The sequence below is a fragment of the Poeciliopsis prolifica genome, unplaced genomic scaffold (assembly GCF_027474105.1).
Source record: "Poeciliopsis prolifica strain line A6 unplaced genomic scaffold, Auburn_PproV2 SCAFFOLD004, whole genome shotgun sequence".
In the NCBI taxonomy this organism is placed as follows: Eukaryota; Metazoa; Chordata; class Actinopteri; order Cyprinodontiformes; family Poeciliidae; genus Poeciliopsis; species Poeciliopsis prolifica.
Window position 1 is genome coordinate 14,105,484 of NW_026562379.1, and position 13,015 is coordinate 14,118,498.

The 13,015-nt window shown below is 36.8% G+C and overlaps 1 protein-coding gene across 1 annotated transcript in view; it reads left to right on the plus strand.

Annotated features, from left to right (window-relative positions):
* The window catches only part of LOC129358997 (LHFPL tetraspan subfamily member 6 protein), a 61,531-nt gene extending 48,745 nt beyond the window's left edge, over positions 1 to 12,786 (plus strand). The window contains exons 3-4 of the mRNA XM_055028315.1: positions 5,907 to 6,005; positions 12,009 to 12,786. Of these exons, the coding sequence (XP_054884290.1) occupies positions 5,907 to 6,005; positions 12,009 to 12,127 (218 nt within the window). The 3' untranslated portion in view covers positions 12,128 to 12,786. The remainder of the gene's footprint in view (positions 1 to 5,906; positions 6,006 to 12,008) is intronic.
* Positions 12,787 to 13,015: the final 229 nt, after the last annotated feature.

Genomic DNA, 13,015 nt, shown 5'->3' on the forward strand with positions numbered 1-13,015 from the left:
GAAAGTGTGAGTCCAGGGAACTAAGAGTACAGTGCTTGCTACATTTATTGGTCCCCCTGGTAAAGATGTGTAAAAAGCTTCAAAATGAATTCTTCTTGGCCTGGTCTCATAATAAAAATATCAGAAATTACCACCCATTTTTCTTTCATTTCATTTTATTTTTTTTAACAAAGATAAGAATTGTTTCAAACAAAAACCCTGGTGTCAAAATATTTTTTGATACTGATTATTACTTCTTTTTACAAAGTTGAAGATGTTTGTCCATTCCGTTTTACACAATCTCCCTAGATTGTCTATACAGGCTTGGGTTGTGTCTAGTGAAAATTTTCTCTGTTGATTTGGCTTTTTGGTTTGGATTATGCTTCTTTGTTTGTTTGTGTAACGATACATGCTCCTCTTTTGATCTATGCACAGATATGAAGGCAGATATTGACTGAAGTCAAAGTATAGAGGCTTAAGCAAAGGCACTTGGCCCAATCGTGGGAGCAGTCCTTGAAAGTCAGCAAATTTGAAGAACAAATATGTAGACCTGTGACTGTAGCAAATTTTGCTGAGCAATAATCAACAGTATAAAATACCATATTAATGCAAATACACTCTTTCAAAGATCAAGAAACTAATTCCTGAAGAAAATTTAGATTTGTGACTGGAAGACATTTTAAATATCTCAAACAAATACACAAATGGAAAACAAATAAAATGGATTATGAAGTCACTGCAAACAAGCTTGCCCTTCAAAATATATTAATCATTAGGCTTAGATTGGGAAAACAGACAACAGTGCCTGTTAGGACTTTGGTTTTAATGAGAAGTTTAAACTTTTACACTTACTACTGTGTACTGGGTGTCAAATATTTGTAGCAGTGTTTGAATTTCTGATTTTATAATAAGATTAAAGGGCAGCTTCTCTTTATCATTTAAATAAACTATTAATTTTGCGCTGGCCTTTTTTTTTTGTTTTTGTTTTTGTTTTTTTGTCACCGTCGGTTGGTTTTTTGGTTTTTATTTCCAAGCTGGGGTATCTGCATCAGATGATGACAATTTTAGTGCTGTTACATATTTGTTGTATTTCCATGTTTAGTTGCTTCTGTTTCACAACAAATGCAAGATGCCAACTGTGCAGGTTAAGTGGCTCACCACAGCCATTCGATTTGAATTCAAATCGAATTCAGGAAATACTTTAAACCAGTATTTCCTGGCTTGTTCTTGCTCATGGGGCTTTCATACTGCACTCTGTGGTACCACTGCATGAGCCTGGCCAGTAACCGATACGAGAGTTCCCACAATCAATCTTGCACCTTGAAACTATCGACCACATTTTGATTTATCGAGCTCATTTTATTTATCTTACGATTAATCGTGACAAGCCTACAAATACAGCAGCACGGAGCAGGTATAGATCTGAAGCAGGAAGCACCATGAGGCGGCAGAGGGCAAGCAACCCAGTAAGTCACCTCACAAACCCACTGCACCCAAACACTGCAAGCCCCCAAACCCAATGACCACAGCCAAAATAAAGAATCCTGTCTCGTAACTTGTAGATTGAGAACTACCTTGACATCACCTTAAGTTAAAGCTAAGCAACCTAACCAGGCACTGACTCAAGCCCTCGGTTTTACTTCAAGTCCCAGTAGAGTTTAATAAACTCTCCATCTGTATGACAGAAAGAGCTTTTTTCCAGGCATACCTTTGTGAAAACTATTTATGAAACAAAGTTCTATTATAAAGTAAAGTAAACTATAAATTTGAAATAGACAGACAAACAGATAGACAGACAGACAGAGTTTTGGTGGGTTATCAAACTCATTAAAAAAAATTACTTCTGGTCTGCACTCATTTGTGGCTCAAACAGTCACAGAAACTCTTAGGTGTTGCCGCAGCTACCATGCACACGTGAAATGAAACAAATCCCCAAATATCTCTTTTGTGGAAATTGTAGCGTGTTGGTGTCAGCTTTGTGGAAAAGGACAGGAAGTATCTCTGCACAGCAGCGTGCATGCAGAATCACAGCCTAAAGGTAGCTTCCTCTCAAAGCTCTGCATGTTTTTAACATTTTAGCTCGCAAACATTCTGTGAAAGAACGTCTTATACTCTTACTAATCTTTTTCTCACAGCCCAGTCTGCAGCTTTCCTACCTCCAGTTTTCAATAACCCGCATACTGAGTGTGGAGGATGAGATTTGCTGGATTTATCCATCTCCAGGAAAAATAAATAAATCGAATAGATAAAAGCCGAATGAGGAACGTGGGACCACATTAGACACAGACCTGCATTACACCTTAGTGATTCGTTTATATTTTTATTCGTCTGCCCCCACAGTGATTTGTTCTTTGCTATGTCTGTCTTAATGGTGTCATGGTAAATTGTGAGCCCTCATGTTGATTTCACCCACTCAAATGTGGCAGGATCAGAGAGTTCCCATTTTAAAATTGCTGGAAGCAGCAATTGTTTGTAGTCTGACCTGCTCTGATTTTGCCAAATGAAAGAAATTGACTAATATATTTGTTGTGAGAATTCTCCTTCTGCTTTTAAATTATCCATCCATTCATTCATGATTTAGATTTTTGAGGTGAAATGTATATATCATGTTACAGTTTCAACTCATTGATCTCGGAAGATTGATGCAAGACCTGCATTACTGCACACACGACCCCAACCAACATAGTCAGCTCTCACTCTATTTTATCGTCAACAACGCAATTGAACTCCTCCTATTGACTCAAAGACCAACCCCCTGCTTGGAGGAAGCAGTCCACCTTTTTCAATTAAGAGGCATTCAGTCTACAAACCACGCCTCCATACATTGAAAGTCCTCCCTTGATTTAACCAGAACCAAATCACAGGTAAAACATCATAGATGAGCCCAGAGGTTCCCCAGCCAGACAACTGCCACTCTACTGTAAACCTTGAAATCCTGTCCAGAAAAACTACAGAAAACATTGGGGAGAAATGGCAGCTCTGACAGAATCCAATGCCCGCTGGAAACACACTCAGCATTTGTCAAAATTAGGAAACACTAATTTTGACAAATGGCAAGATGGATGTGCTTCACATGGCACTGTCATGTGCAGCTTTGTGGAGGCAGTGTAAACACTTTCCCTGACTGAAATGGGTGCCCAATTACTGTGGAGTCCATTACATAGTGGAGCAGAGAAGCATGCAGTGTAAATTAGGTGCAACAATCAGTTGCATAATTTTTTCCAACATGCTAGAGCAGCAAATCTCCAACTTTTCAGCTTCAGACCTTGACTATGAGTTGAGAATACAAACATTTCTACCAACTCAGCTAAACAGGGGTATAAAAAAATTTGCAAGTGCTTTTTTTTTAAGCCTTTCTGACATTTATAGAATTCAAATTCTTTGTCATTCTCCCACAGTTGTTTATTCACGAACCAGTGCCTATAATAAGCTTTCCCAGGGATGCCGAGAAGTTTAATCCCTTCATTGCTGATTTTTTTTTTCTGGTCCCCTTTTTTAAAATGAGCTTTCAATCACGTCATCTGGAAACAATTTGTAAAAGATTTTGCTTTTTGTGTGTTTTGTGTCTACAGCGACTTAATAGTTTGATCATTTTTCAGCAGACATGTTGAGCTTTTTCTCTTAAAGAAATGGAAATTTTGCTCTTTGAAAGCTTACATAATATTTTTCTTAATCACATATCTGTTTTTATTTATCTTCTGCATTGCTGCAGAGACATTCAATTTGATTACATGCTGGTGTATCTGTGTCTTGCACTTAAAAGAGTATTGGAGATGTTTTAAAATAATAGTCATGCATATGTAATCACTTTGGCAAGCTTTACAGTCTATATCCTTACAGCCTTGAATCTTAGCACATTAAATCACACTATATAACTAAAAATATTCAAATTGCTGTTCATGTGTTTTTCCACCTCGCAGGATGTTGGGTGTTGGGTTTATCACTGTAACACGGTGGCTGCTTGAACAAGGGATTAATGCGCCCTGCTTATGTTTTACTCTTCCTGCATGCTCAGCTAAATGTTGTAATTTTTCGGGGTGCAGCAAAGACTAATCTGAAATTCTCTTAAAGCTCTGAAGAGAAATGGGTGAGTTATTACATATGTGAATATCCCTGGATCCCCCCGCTGATACTCAGCTGTAATGATACAGAGTTGGCTAAAGCCTGTTTTATATCCCCTTGCTCTCATCAGTATGCCAGAGTTTCACTGAATTGATTTTCTAGCAGCACTACCAAAGTCAAACACTCTGTTTTTCTCACACAACTGCATCAGAAACACGTTGTCCTTTTGACTTTGATGGGGGGGAGAAAACACAGATGTCTTTTTCACTTTTCCCACTCCGCCCCAGATGTTAGTGGGTTTGTCCGGCCCATCTCCATTAGCATGTGGATTAATTTCTGTTCCTTATCAAGTCTAGATGTAATAAGGCAGCCCTGGATGGTACAGCTAATCATGTTGGAAGGCAGTGCTTTCTTGCTTTTCTTTTTCTTTTTTTTCTCCTCAGCTGCCATCCTCACATCCCAAAACTGATAGCAAGGCAGACGCATCAGAGAGGATTAGGCTAATGTGATGGCAGAGCCACCTACAAGGGGCCCCCACAGGATAATTTTAAGAGACAGTCCTTGACATTCAGGGAATAACTTGTCAGGACCTGGCTACAGGCAAATATTGAGGATATTAATCCTTAATGTAATGGCCTTGACTAGATTTTACTCTTGTCTCTGTGAGCAGCTTTAAGCACAGTCATAAGTCTCTTTAATCACTGACATAAAGCAGTCCCTCAAGGATTCTCCTGAGTTTTACAGTAATTATTGCTTAGCGGGGTAAAAAACGCTTGTGTTTTTCACTCTTGCCTGTGTGAGAAATTGCCAAGCGATTTGCATAATGTTCGCTGTTAATTTACACGAGTTTGATGATTCGCTGGCTGAGGAGTGCTTTGTTTTGCTGCAGTAAAAATGGAATGAAGTGTGAAATCACAATCCGTGTCATTTTACAAAGAATTTTTGGGGGAATGGTTTAAGGCTTGCTATTCCCAAGCTGGTATCTGACATGGACCAAACAAAGAGTAAGAATGAATCCTTCTTCCTCCTGTTGCTTGTAAAAATAAACTGTGACTTTTTCCACATTTGGACATATTGTAAATACAGACAGCAAATTATCCAGTTGGGATTTTATAATATAAACAAATAAAGATGGTGCATAATTGGAAAGTGAAATGAAAAGAGTTTACAAAAATCATTCGCAAACGTGCAGCTTGCACTGTAGTTCAGACAGTTCAAGAAAATTGTTAATTTATTGAAAGGGCGACAATTCATGTGTACAAACAATCTGTCTTTTCCCAAGTGTAGATAGAAAAAACCCGTAGGAAGCTGTGTGCACAGTTTGCTGCCAACTATGTTGCGGGGAGTAAATCTACAGAACATGTTCAAGATGGTTTTCTTCAGTCAATCAATATTGGGTTATCTTAGAAACTAAAAAAATACTTTGTCCAAATAAATTCATGGCATGTTATTTTGAGGACCAAGTGTATTAAAATAAAATTTAATTGTCAGCACTATGTGATACTTTGTGTAAGTTGACTACATAAAATCCAGATAAATTAAATTGAATATTCAGAATGGCATGAACACTTTTGCAAACTGTTAATAATGAAATAATGATGTCAAAAACGCAACATGTTGCTTTGTAGTTTTATGAATATCATTGAGGGGTTTCCAAATTATGTAAACCCTGAGGGAGTCATCCATAAAGCAATGCCAACCGTCCTCCAGGAGCTTAATTATGAGAGTCTGTCCTTGATGCAGGTTTCCTTTCATAAGCTGTGTCTTCTCAGCCTCCAGCTATGTTTTGTGATATTTCTGAGTCCCCTGTGACGGGCTCCTCTACTGCAGCAGCCTCATCATTTTCTCATCATCTTCTTCTTTAGGTCTGCTCATTGGGTCGGGCTGTGCACTCTATCCACTGGGATGGGACAGTGAAGAAGTCCAGCAGACCTGCAGCAACAGCTCAGGCCAGTTTAAACTGGGTAAGAATCTTCAAATTCATTAATTCATTAATTCATGAATCCGTCTCATGTTTACTGAGTGTCTTAGTCCCATAAGCAAAGAATCTAGGAAAGAATTATGTACTGTGTCTGAGAAATGACACACATCCCCCCTTTTTTTCAGAAAACAGACACCTGCCTCTCGTGCTGTCATATTCTGTAGAGCCGTCATTTCTTGGTGTTTAAAATTCATGATATAAAGTCAGCCGATCCTCCTCTAGCTGGTGAGCTGCTGGTTACAGCTATAAATATGTGCCGAGAATAACTAGGAACTCGACTTGCGCTCTGTATGCAGCTGGCATTATCAGGTCTAACTCACAGTCGGTAATACGCTTTTTTATCAGACACTTGGGAGGCAGGAGATCTTTTCATCTCACTGCTCCTATATTTGATGCTAATCAAATAGTGCTGAATGTTTTACTTCATTTGAATATTTTATTAAGAACTGCTCGATCAGCAAACTTCACAGGGGAGAAGGGAGAGATATTTAGTAGGATTTAGACAAATAATGCAAGAAAATCCATTTTGAAATTTCTCATTAGCCTGGCTTGATTGGGTTGTGTTTAGAGTCGGCATTTTGAGCTCAAAGTGTACAACTGACAAACGGGATGTGTTTAAATAGAAAATGTAGTTATGTACTGAATTTTAATGACATCTTTCAAATTAATTCTGTAATTTGTTCAAGTCTTTTCTAATGGACACTTGTATGAGAATGGATTTTAGACTCCACGACAACACTGGAAATGTTCAATATTAACCTGTATTATATGTAGCTTCTAAAGAAATAACCTTTGTTTATAAAATGTTTCTTTGGAAGTGCATTTACCACCAATGGCCACTGAAACATCACAGATCAGAAACAACCATTTAATTACCATTGTGCCCAGCTGGAACTTAAAAAAGGAAACTTATTTTAGTTGACATTATCATCACACCCTAGTTCTTCAAAGATAAAGTAAATCCCCATTAAATACAATATAATTACACTCATGTCTCCCTTACTAGTTTCTAAACATTTGACTGTGCCTAAAAACACACAATAATTTTCACATCTGTATTATTAATGAAACAAAAATAAAACAAAAAAAAAGTAAAACTTTGCTTTCAATATACAGTTGTTTCTAACCAAATGTACATTAATAACTGACCATCATCTGTCTCACCACGTACATTAAAAACAGGAGTTTTGTCTTTTGCTGCCTTGGAGTACACAAGTTTGCATAAACACAATGGATGTCACGGAAGAAAGACATTTGAAATGATCTTAGAAAAGCAATTTTATGACCCATCAATCTTGATTATGAGACGATTCCCAAACTACTTGAAGTCCGACATTCTTCAGTGAGAAAGATTATTCTCAAGTTTCTCAAACATCACTGCTCAAGTTTCAGCAATGTGAATGTTGAGGTTCACTACATGACAATTAGATAGATACGTAACACTGCTTTTTGGAATTATAAAGGCAGAGAGATACTTACGTCAACCACTAGTTGACGTAAGTATGTGTCTCCGACTAATGGGGCTTTACATCATTTAATTAAAGCTGCAATATGTAACTTTTGTAGAAAAAAAAATTCTAAATATTTGTTAATAATGTCAGTATGTTGAGACAGTATCATATGCGGCAGATTAAAAGAACTCCCCTTGACACCTGCTGCAGGTTTAATTTCAGGTTAGTGACTAATGATATGACCTCTGCTTTAGCAATAATAAATGCCCTGGTGAAAACAATGACATGCCAGACGACTCTGCTATATTTAGTGCCCCTCAAATAGGCCAGCAATAATTGCATGTTGTCACTTCTGTTTCTGGACGGCAGGCAAGAACCATCTTTCTGAAATTCAAATAAGTCACAGAAGACAAGCTGACTTTATAGCCACAACTGCACTGTAGGTTCTGAGAGGCAATAAACATGTAAACGAGCTCATAGGTTTCGCTTTGTTTACTCATTGGAGTCACTACTTTATCACTTGCAAGCCAGTTGGCCTTTAGTCTTTTTTGTAAGCAGCTGCTGATTAGCTTTAGATACATGAGGAACTTTCAGGTTAATGTTATATTTGTGGAAAACCAAAAGGGCACATAAAGTAAAGGTCAGTTTATTAGGCATGACCTGCCCGTGATTGGCTCGCTCTAATGCTAAAGCTAACTAGCCTTTTGAGTGAGGGACTGAGCTGCGGTTTCTTTCAGCAAATAACATCATAGAAGATATACAAGCACGCAGAGCTTGCTGACAGATGTCAGTTGACTCCAAACACCATATCTCTTTATTACCGTGAACAACACCACAACCTGTTTTCCCCCTTTCATGTTCCCTGACATGAATACAAAGAAAGTCACATCTTAGAACGTGAATCAATAGGTTTGTTTTGCATCGGTTTACACAAACTGCCATGAGAGTACATTCTTCTGTCAGTAATTGTTATGACAAATTACCCAGAACAGCTGGATGAAAGATCAGTGAACACAGTGTCCTTTAACAAGACAAAAAACACCAATTATACTTGTTCTCCTACAGTTCTGCAGCTTTCAAAGACAGCCAACGCTGCAGGAAAAAAAAAGGTTGTGTCAAACAAATTACAGCTTCATATAGTCAGCAGCTGTCAATATTGTCTACATTTGAATTTGACTGGATCTATATAACAACCTTCTCCATATTAATCAGCGCAATGATTCATTGATTAGTTACTTTCCCAAATAAATCCAGAGCATGCCATCAGAAGTAATTATGTTTGGTAGCCAGTTCTCACATTGTGATTTCCTCTTTGAAATAGCAGACTGTTTGAGCATTATTGTTAACAAGCATGCTTGCTTCAGAGTGACATTTGCTGCTCCCGGCAAATTATTTTTTTCTTGTTTTAGACTGTAGCTGCTGCTGCTCTCGTAAGCGACATGACAGTCTGATGATTTCTGTCTCTTTTGTTTTGTTTTTTTTTTGTCCCACACGGGCACCAGATTTCACACAAATTAATTCCTCTTTCTCATTTATAAATCATGAGGAGTGTAGACGACAGTAGAGAATGCCTTTGGAGATCACCAACACTGGATGTATGTGTTGTATCTGAAGATCTGAACATGAAGAAGCATAAAATTTTTTTTAAAAAAACATCTCTGCTTTGACCACACAGGGTATTTGTAAATTAAATATTCTGTCTTTGATCATTTAAAATCATAAACACACAAAAATATTATTGAATAATGTCCATTATTTTTATGGAGTGTGACAATGAAGCAAAGATAATTGTACATACGGCCGGGAAGTGAGATTTTATGAGACTCGTATTTGCTCTTTAAAGGTTTTTTTCTGCACTGAGAACAAAAGTGACAGGATTTATTCTCTGTTTCCATCCAATTTGAGGTCATAATATCTTTTAAAACAAGCTTATTGCATAATTGGCAATACTCTTTTTCAGCTTTTTTCAGTTTTGCTTTAAACCCACTATCTAAATTTAAATATTTAAATGATCATAACTCTTAAATTATTGGTCAAGATGTCAGTGTGACAGAACCACATAGGCACTTAAATTTTATTGCTGAAACCATTACTCATTTCCTCACAATTATCTATATTTAACAGATTTATTACAGAATATGCATCAGCATGATACTCTCATGCAAATAGGGAGAACAGATTCCACAAGGTAATGATATTTTTAAAAGGCAGGTGCTGTTGACTCCAAGGCTTTATCGGGTGTACAATGTTGGTAAAACGGTCTGAAAAGCTGTGACATCCACCAACAATATTATTTGATGTTGGTGCAATTCAGCAAATCCTTCTAACTGTGACTGATCATTAAATATTCATAAGCTGGGGTGACATTACACCAGGAGATTATGTGAGAGAAGAAGAGAAGTAACACAAAAAATCTTAATTAAATGGAAATTCGGAGTTTCAGGGAAAGTCAGAAAATGTGATTTTATTCATGTTAGTTAGTTAGTTAGTTAGTTAGTTAGTTAGTTAGTTAGTTAGTTAGTTAGTTAGTTAGTTAGTTAGTTAGTTAGTTAGTCATATCAAAACAGGTCTAATAATGGAGATCAAAATCTCAAAAACATAAAATATCAACTTTACTGTTTATGTTCTGCTTTGTGCTTTAAACATTTTCTCTCTCTTTATTTCAACAATGTGTAAACATGTCTGAATATGTCAGATAAAATCGAGGTTTTTACGTTATATATTCTTAAAATAGCTCAATTTGAGTTACTGTAACATGAAAACTCTTAGGTTTGGAATGTTCATTGATTGGAAAAGTTTCCGTTTTTAAGTTTTGGCCAGTTTCTTGAAACCTCTTTATTTGACAATAACATTATGGTGTATATTTTACTGATTATGCATGCATCAACTTTAGCTAACACAGTTCAGTTAGCCGAAATATTACCTAAATCAACACAAGACTCTTGAGTTGCATTGGTGGATGGATCTGTGGCCTAAAATCAATATCTAGAACAATAGATGTGTTTGTATGAGGTCAGACATTTGATCTGTCCCATTTTTTTTACAAACATCTGAATTCTAAAATGATCAACATAGTTATGGATAGTTGTTTCAGCAATTACAACACATCAAACGCAAATACGAATGTTGCGCAGTTTTTCCAAACATGCCTCTCTAAAAGCTACTTCCACATGCTTCAGTAATGTTGTGCGTTCAGAAGCATTCCTAAAAGTCCTTTACATTAATTTGTCGCATACCAGACTGTTGGAGAATGAGGTAAAACTATGCTCCTTACTTTTGTTTTAATGATTCTCACAAGCAAGAGGGAAATGTAGGAGCAGCCTGAACAAAAATGTTAAGCATCTGGCTCCATTCCTTTCAACTCACACTAACATGTTAGGATCAAACATATTCTACAATATACCCAAGACACACCACACGGATTATACACCATAATATGCATGTTTATAATGAAACATTTCTAACTGCTGTTTAAGAAGCAGGGAATCTTGCAGTTTCAGCACACCTGTCAAAAATGTTATTTATTTATTTATATTTTTTATGTAATAATAGATCCCCAATCAGTTTGTTAGAAAAATAATCAATAAATATTTTATTCTATGTTGCATGACTTTGTGTTTTGTGTTTATGATGTAAAGCACTTTGAAATGCCTTGTAGCTGAAATGTGCTATACAAATAAAATTTGATTGATAGTGATACAATTAATTTTAGCAATATAACTCTCAGAGACAGTTTAAAGACATACATAAATATAATCACCAAATTATAAAACTATGGATAATTAATGTTGATGTTCCTTCTCAAAATGTTCTTTTAATACCCAGAGATGTTTGTGGAAAATCCAGTTGCTTGCTAACGACCATTATAACAACTATAACGTTTTAGGAACCATTTATGGTTTTTGAAACATAAAAAAACAAAAACAAGAACTTAAATACTCACAGTCATATCTCATTTACCAGGATGTAAGAAGAAATAGTTTTTATTGTGAAATTTTTAGTTCAGTGCTGTAATTGAACTACTGTGACAACAGCAACACGAACTGTGTTGAAGGTTTTGCAGTGCAGAAGCAGAGTCTATTACATCATTATAAAAGGTGCAGGCTCTGCATAATTGATGTGAATGTGGTGGGGAACTCTCCACTTGGTCCATCTGTTATACATCATGATATATAATAGCAGAAAAATAGCGTTATTCATTTATTATGTACCATCATTATAAAAGCTTCAACCATCTATCATGTAATACATGAGCAGAAATACAACACCATTGTTTTACTGTTCCAACAAACCTTTGAAATATGACAGAAGTGGTGTAACTAGGACAAAATAAAGATGCTTACTGCATCAAATTATTTTATACCAAAGTTTCTACTTTTGACTTTTTTTCCTACTAGTTATACAACTTTTAGAAAATATCTTTCAATCTACAAATATTTTTCTCTTATTGAAAAAGCTACCCAACTTCACAGGCAGCTGAAATCAAAACTGAAAAAAAAAAATGTTCTCCTTCAATCCCTTGCTCTGCTCTGCAGGTTCCTGTCAGATCGGCTGGGCATACTACTGCACGGGGGCGGGCGCAGCCACTGCCATGCTCCTTTGCACCTGGCTGTCCTGCTTTGCCGGGAAGAAGCAGAAGCATTACCCATACTGACAAAAGAATCGAAGAGAAAGGGACAGACTGAGACCTTGGGCGGTACGACAAAAGGGAGGGGACTCCAATCGTGTGGACTCAGACAAGTACAGCACATCAGGCACCGCAGACGCCAAGTCATTACGGTGCTCTGCACAATCTTTGGGACGCGCCTCATCTGACGACTGCAGGGACTGTTTCATAATGCAGCACACACATGGCTCTGAAAACTTCTCTTAAAAGATGTTCCTAAATGAAAGATATATGGACCAAGCATATTAGTAAAGTTGTTACATTATGTTTTCCTTTATTTCTGTTATCTATATCTTCTCTATTCATTAATTTTAATGTGATGGTGTGGCCTGTAAAGAGCAGAAAATATATTCCCTCATTATTCCTGAAGTGTTCCCACCTCCTCTGTGTCTCCCATTCTTGCCTTAAACAACCTGAAATGCAATAATACCTGTAATAATGTAAAGCAGTCCAGAAAATTGGCCGCCTCCCTCCATGGCTGAGCCTTTTTCTCAAATATCAGACATTTAAGCAGAGTTTATTTAACACGTTCATAAGATATACAATGTGTAAGGTAATGTATTTTATCATGTTATCACGTGTTTTGTATTCACTCTCAGATTATTCTTTGTCATGCTTTTCGTTTTGTAAATAAATGTTTAATTAAATCCTGCTTTCAAGTGTTTTTGTCCACAAATCCTGCAGCGACTAAAGCACGCCCTGGAGCAAAATGGGGAAGGCCTTTGCATTCCTAAAGAGCCTTTCCCACAACTTCCTTATCTTAGGAGCATTTGCTACATATTAGAGCTCTGTGAATTTAACTTTTCCCCTGTTATTGATTAGCTAAATCTCATGACCTGTAGTCAGAGAATTTGCTTTTTTGATCAGGTTTCTCAG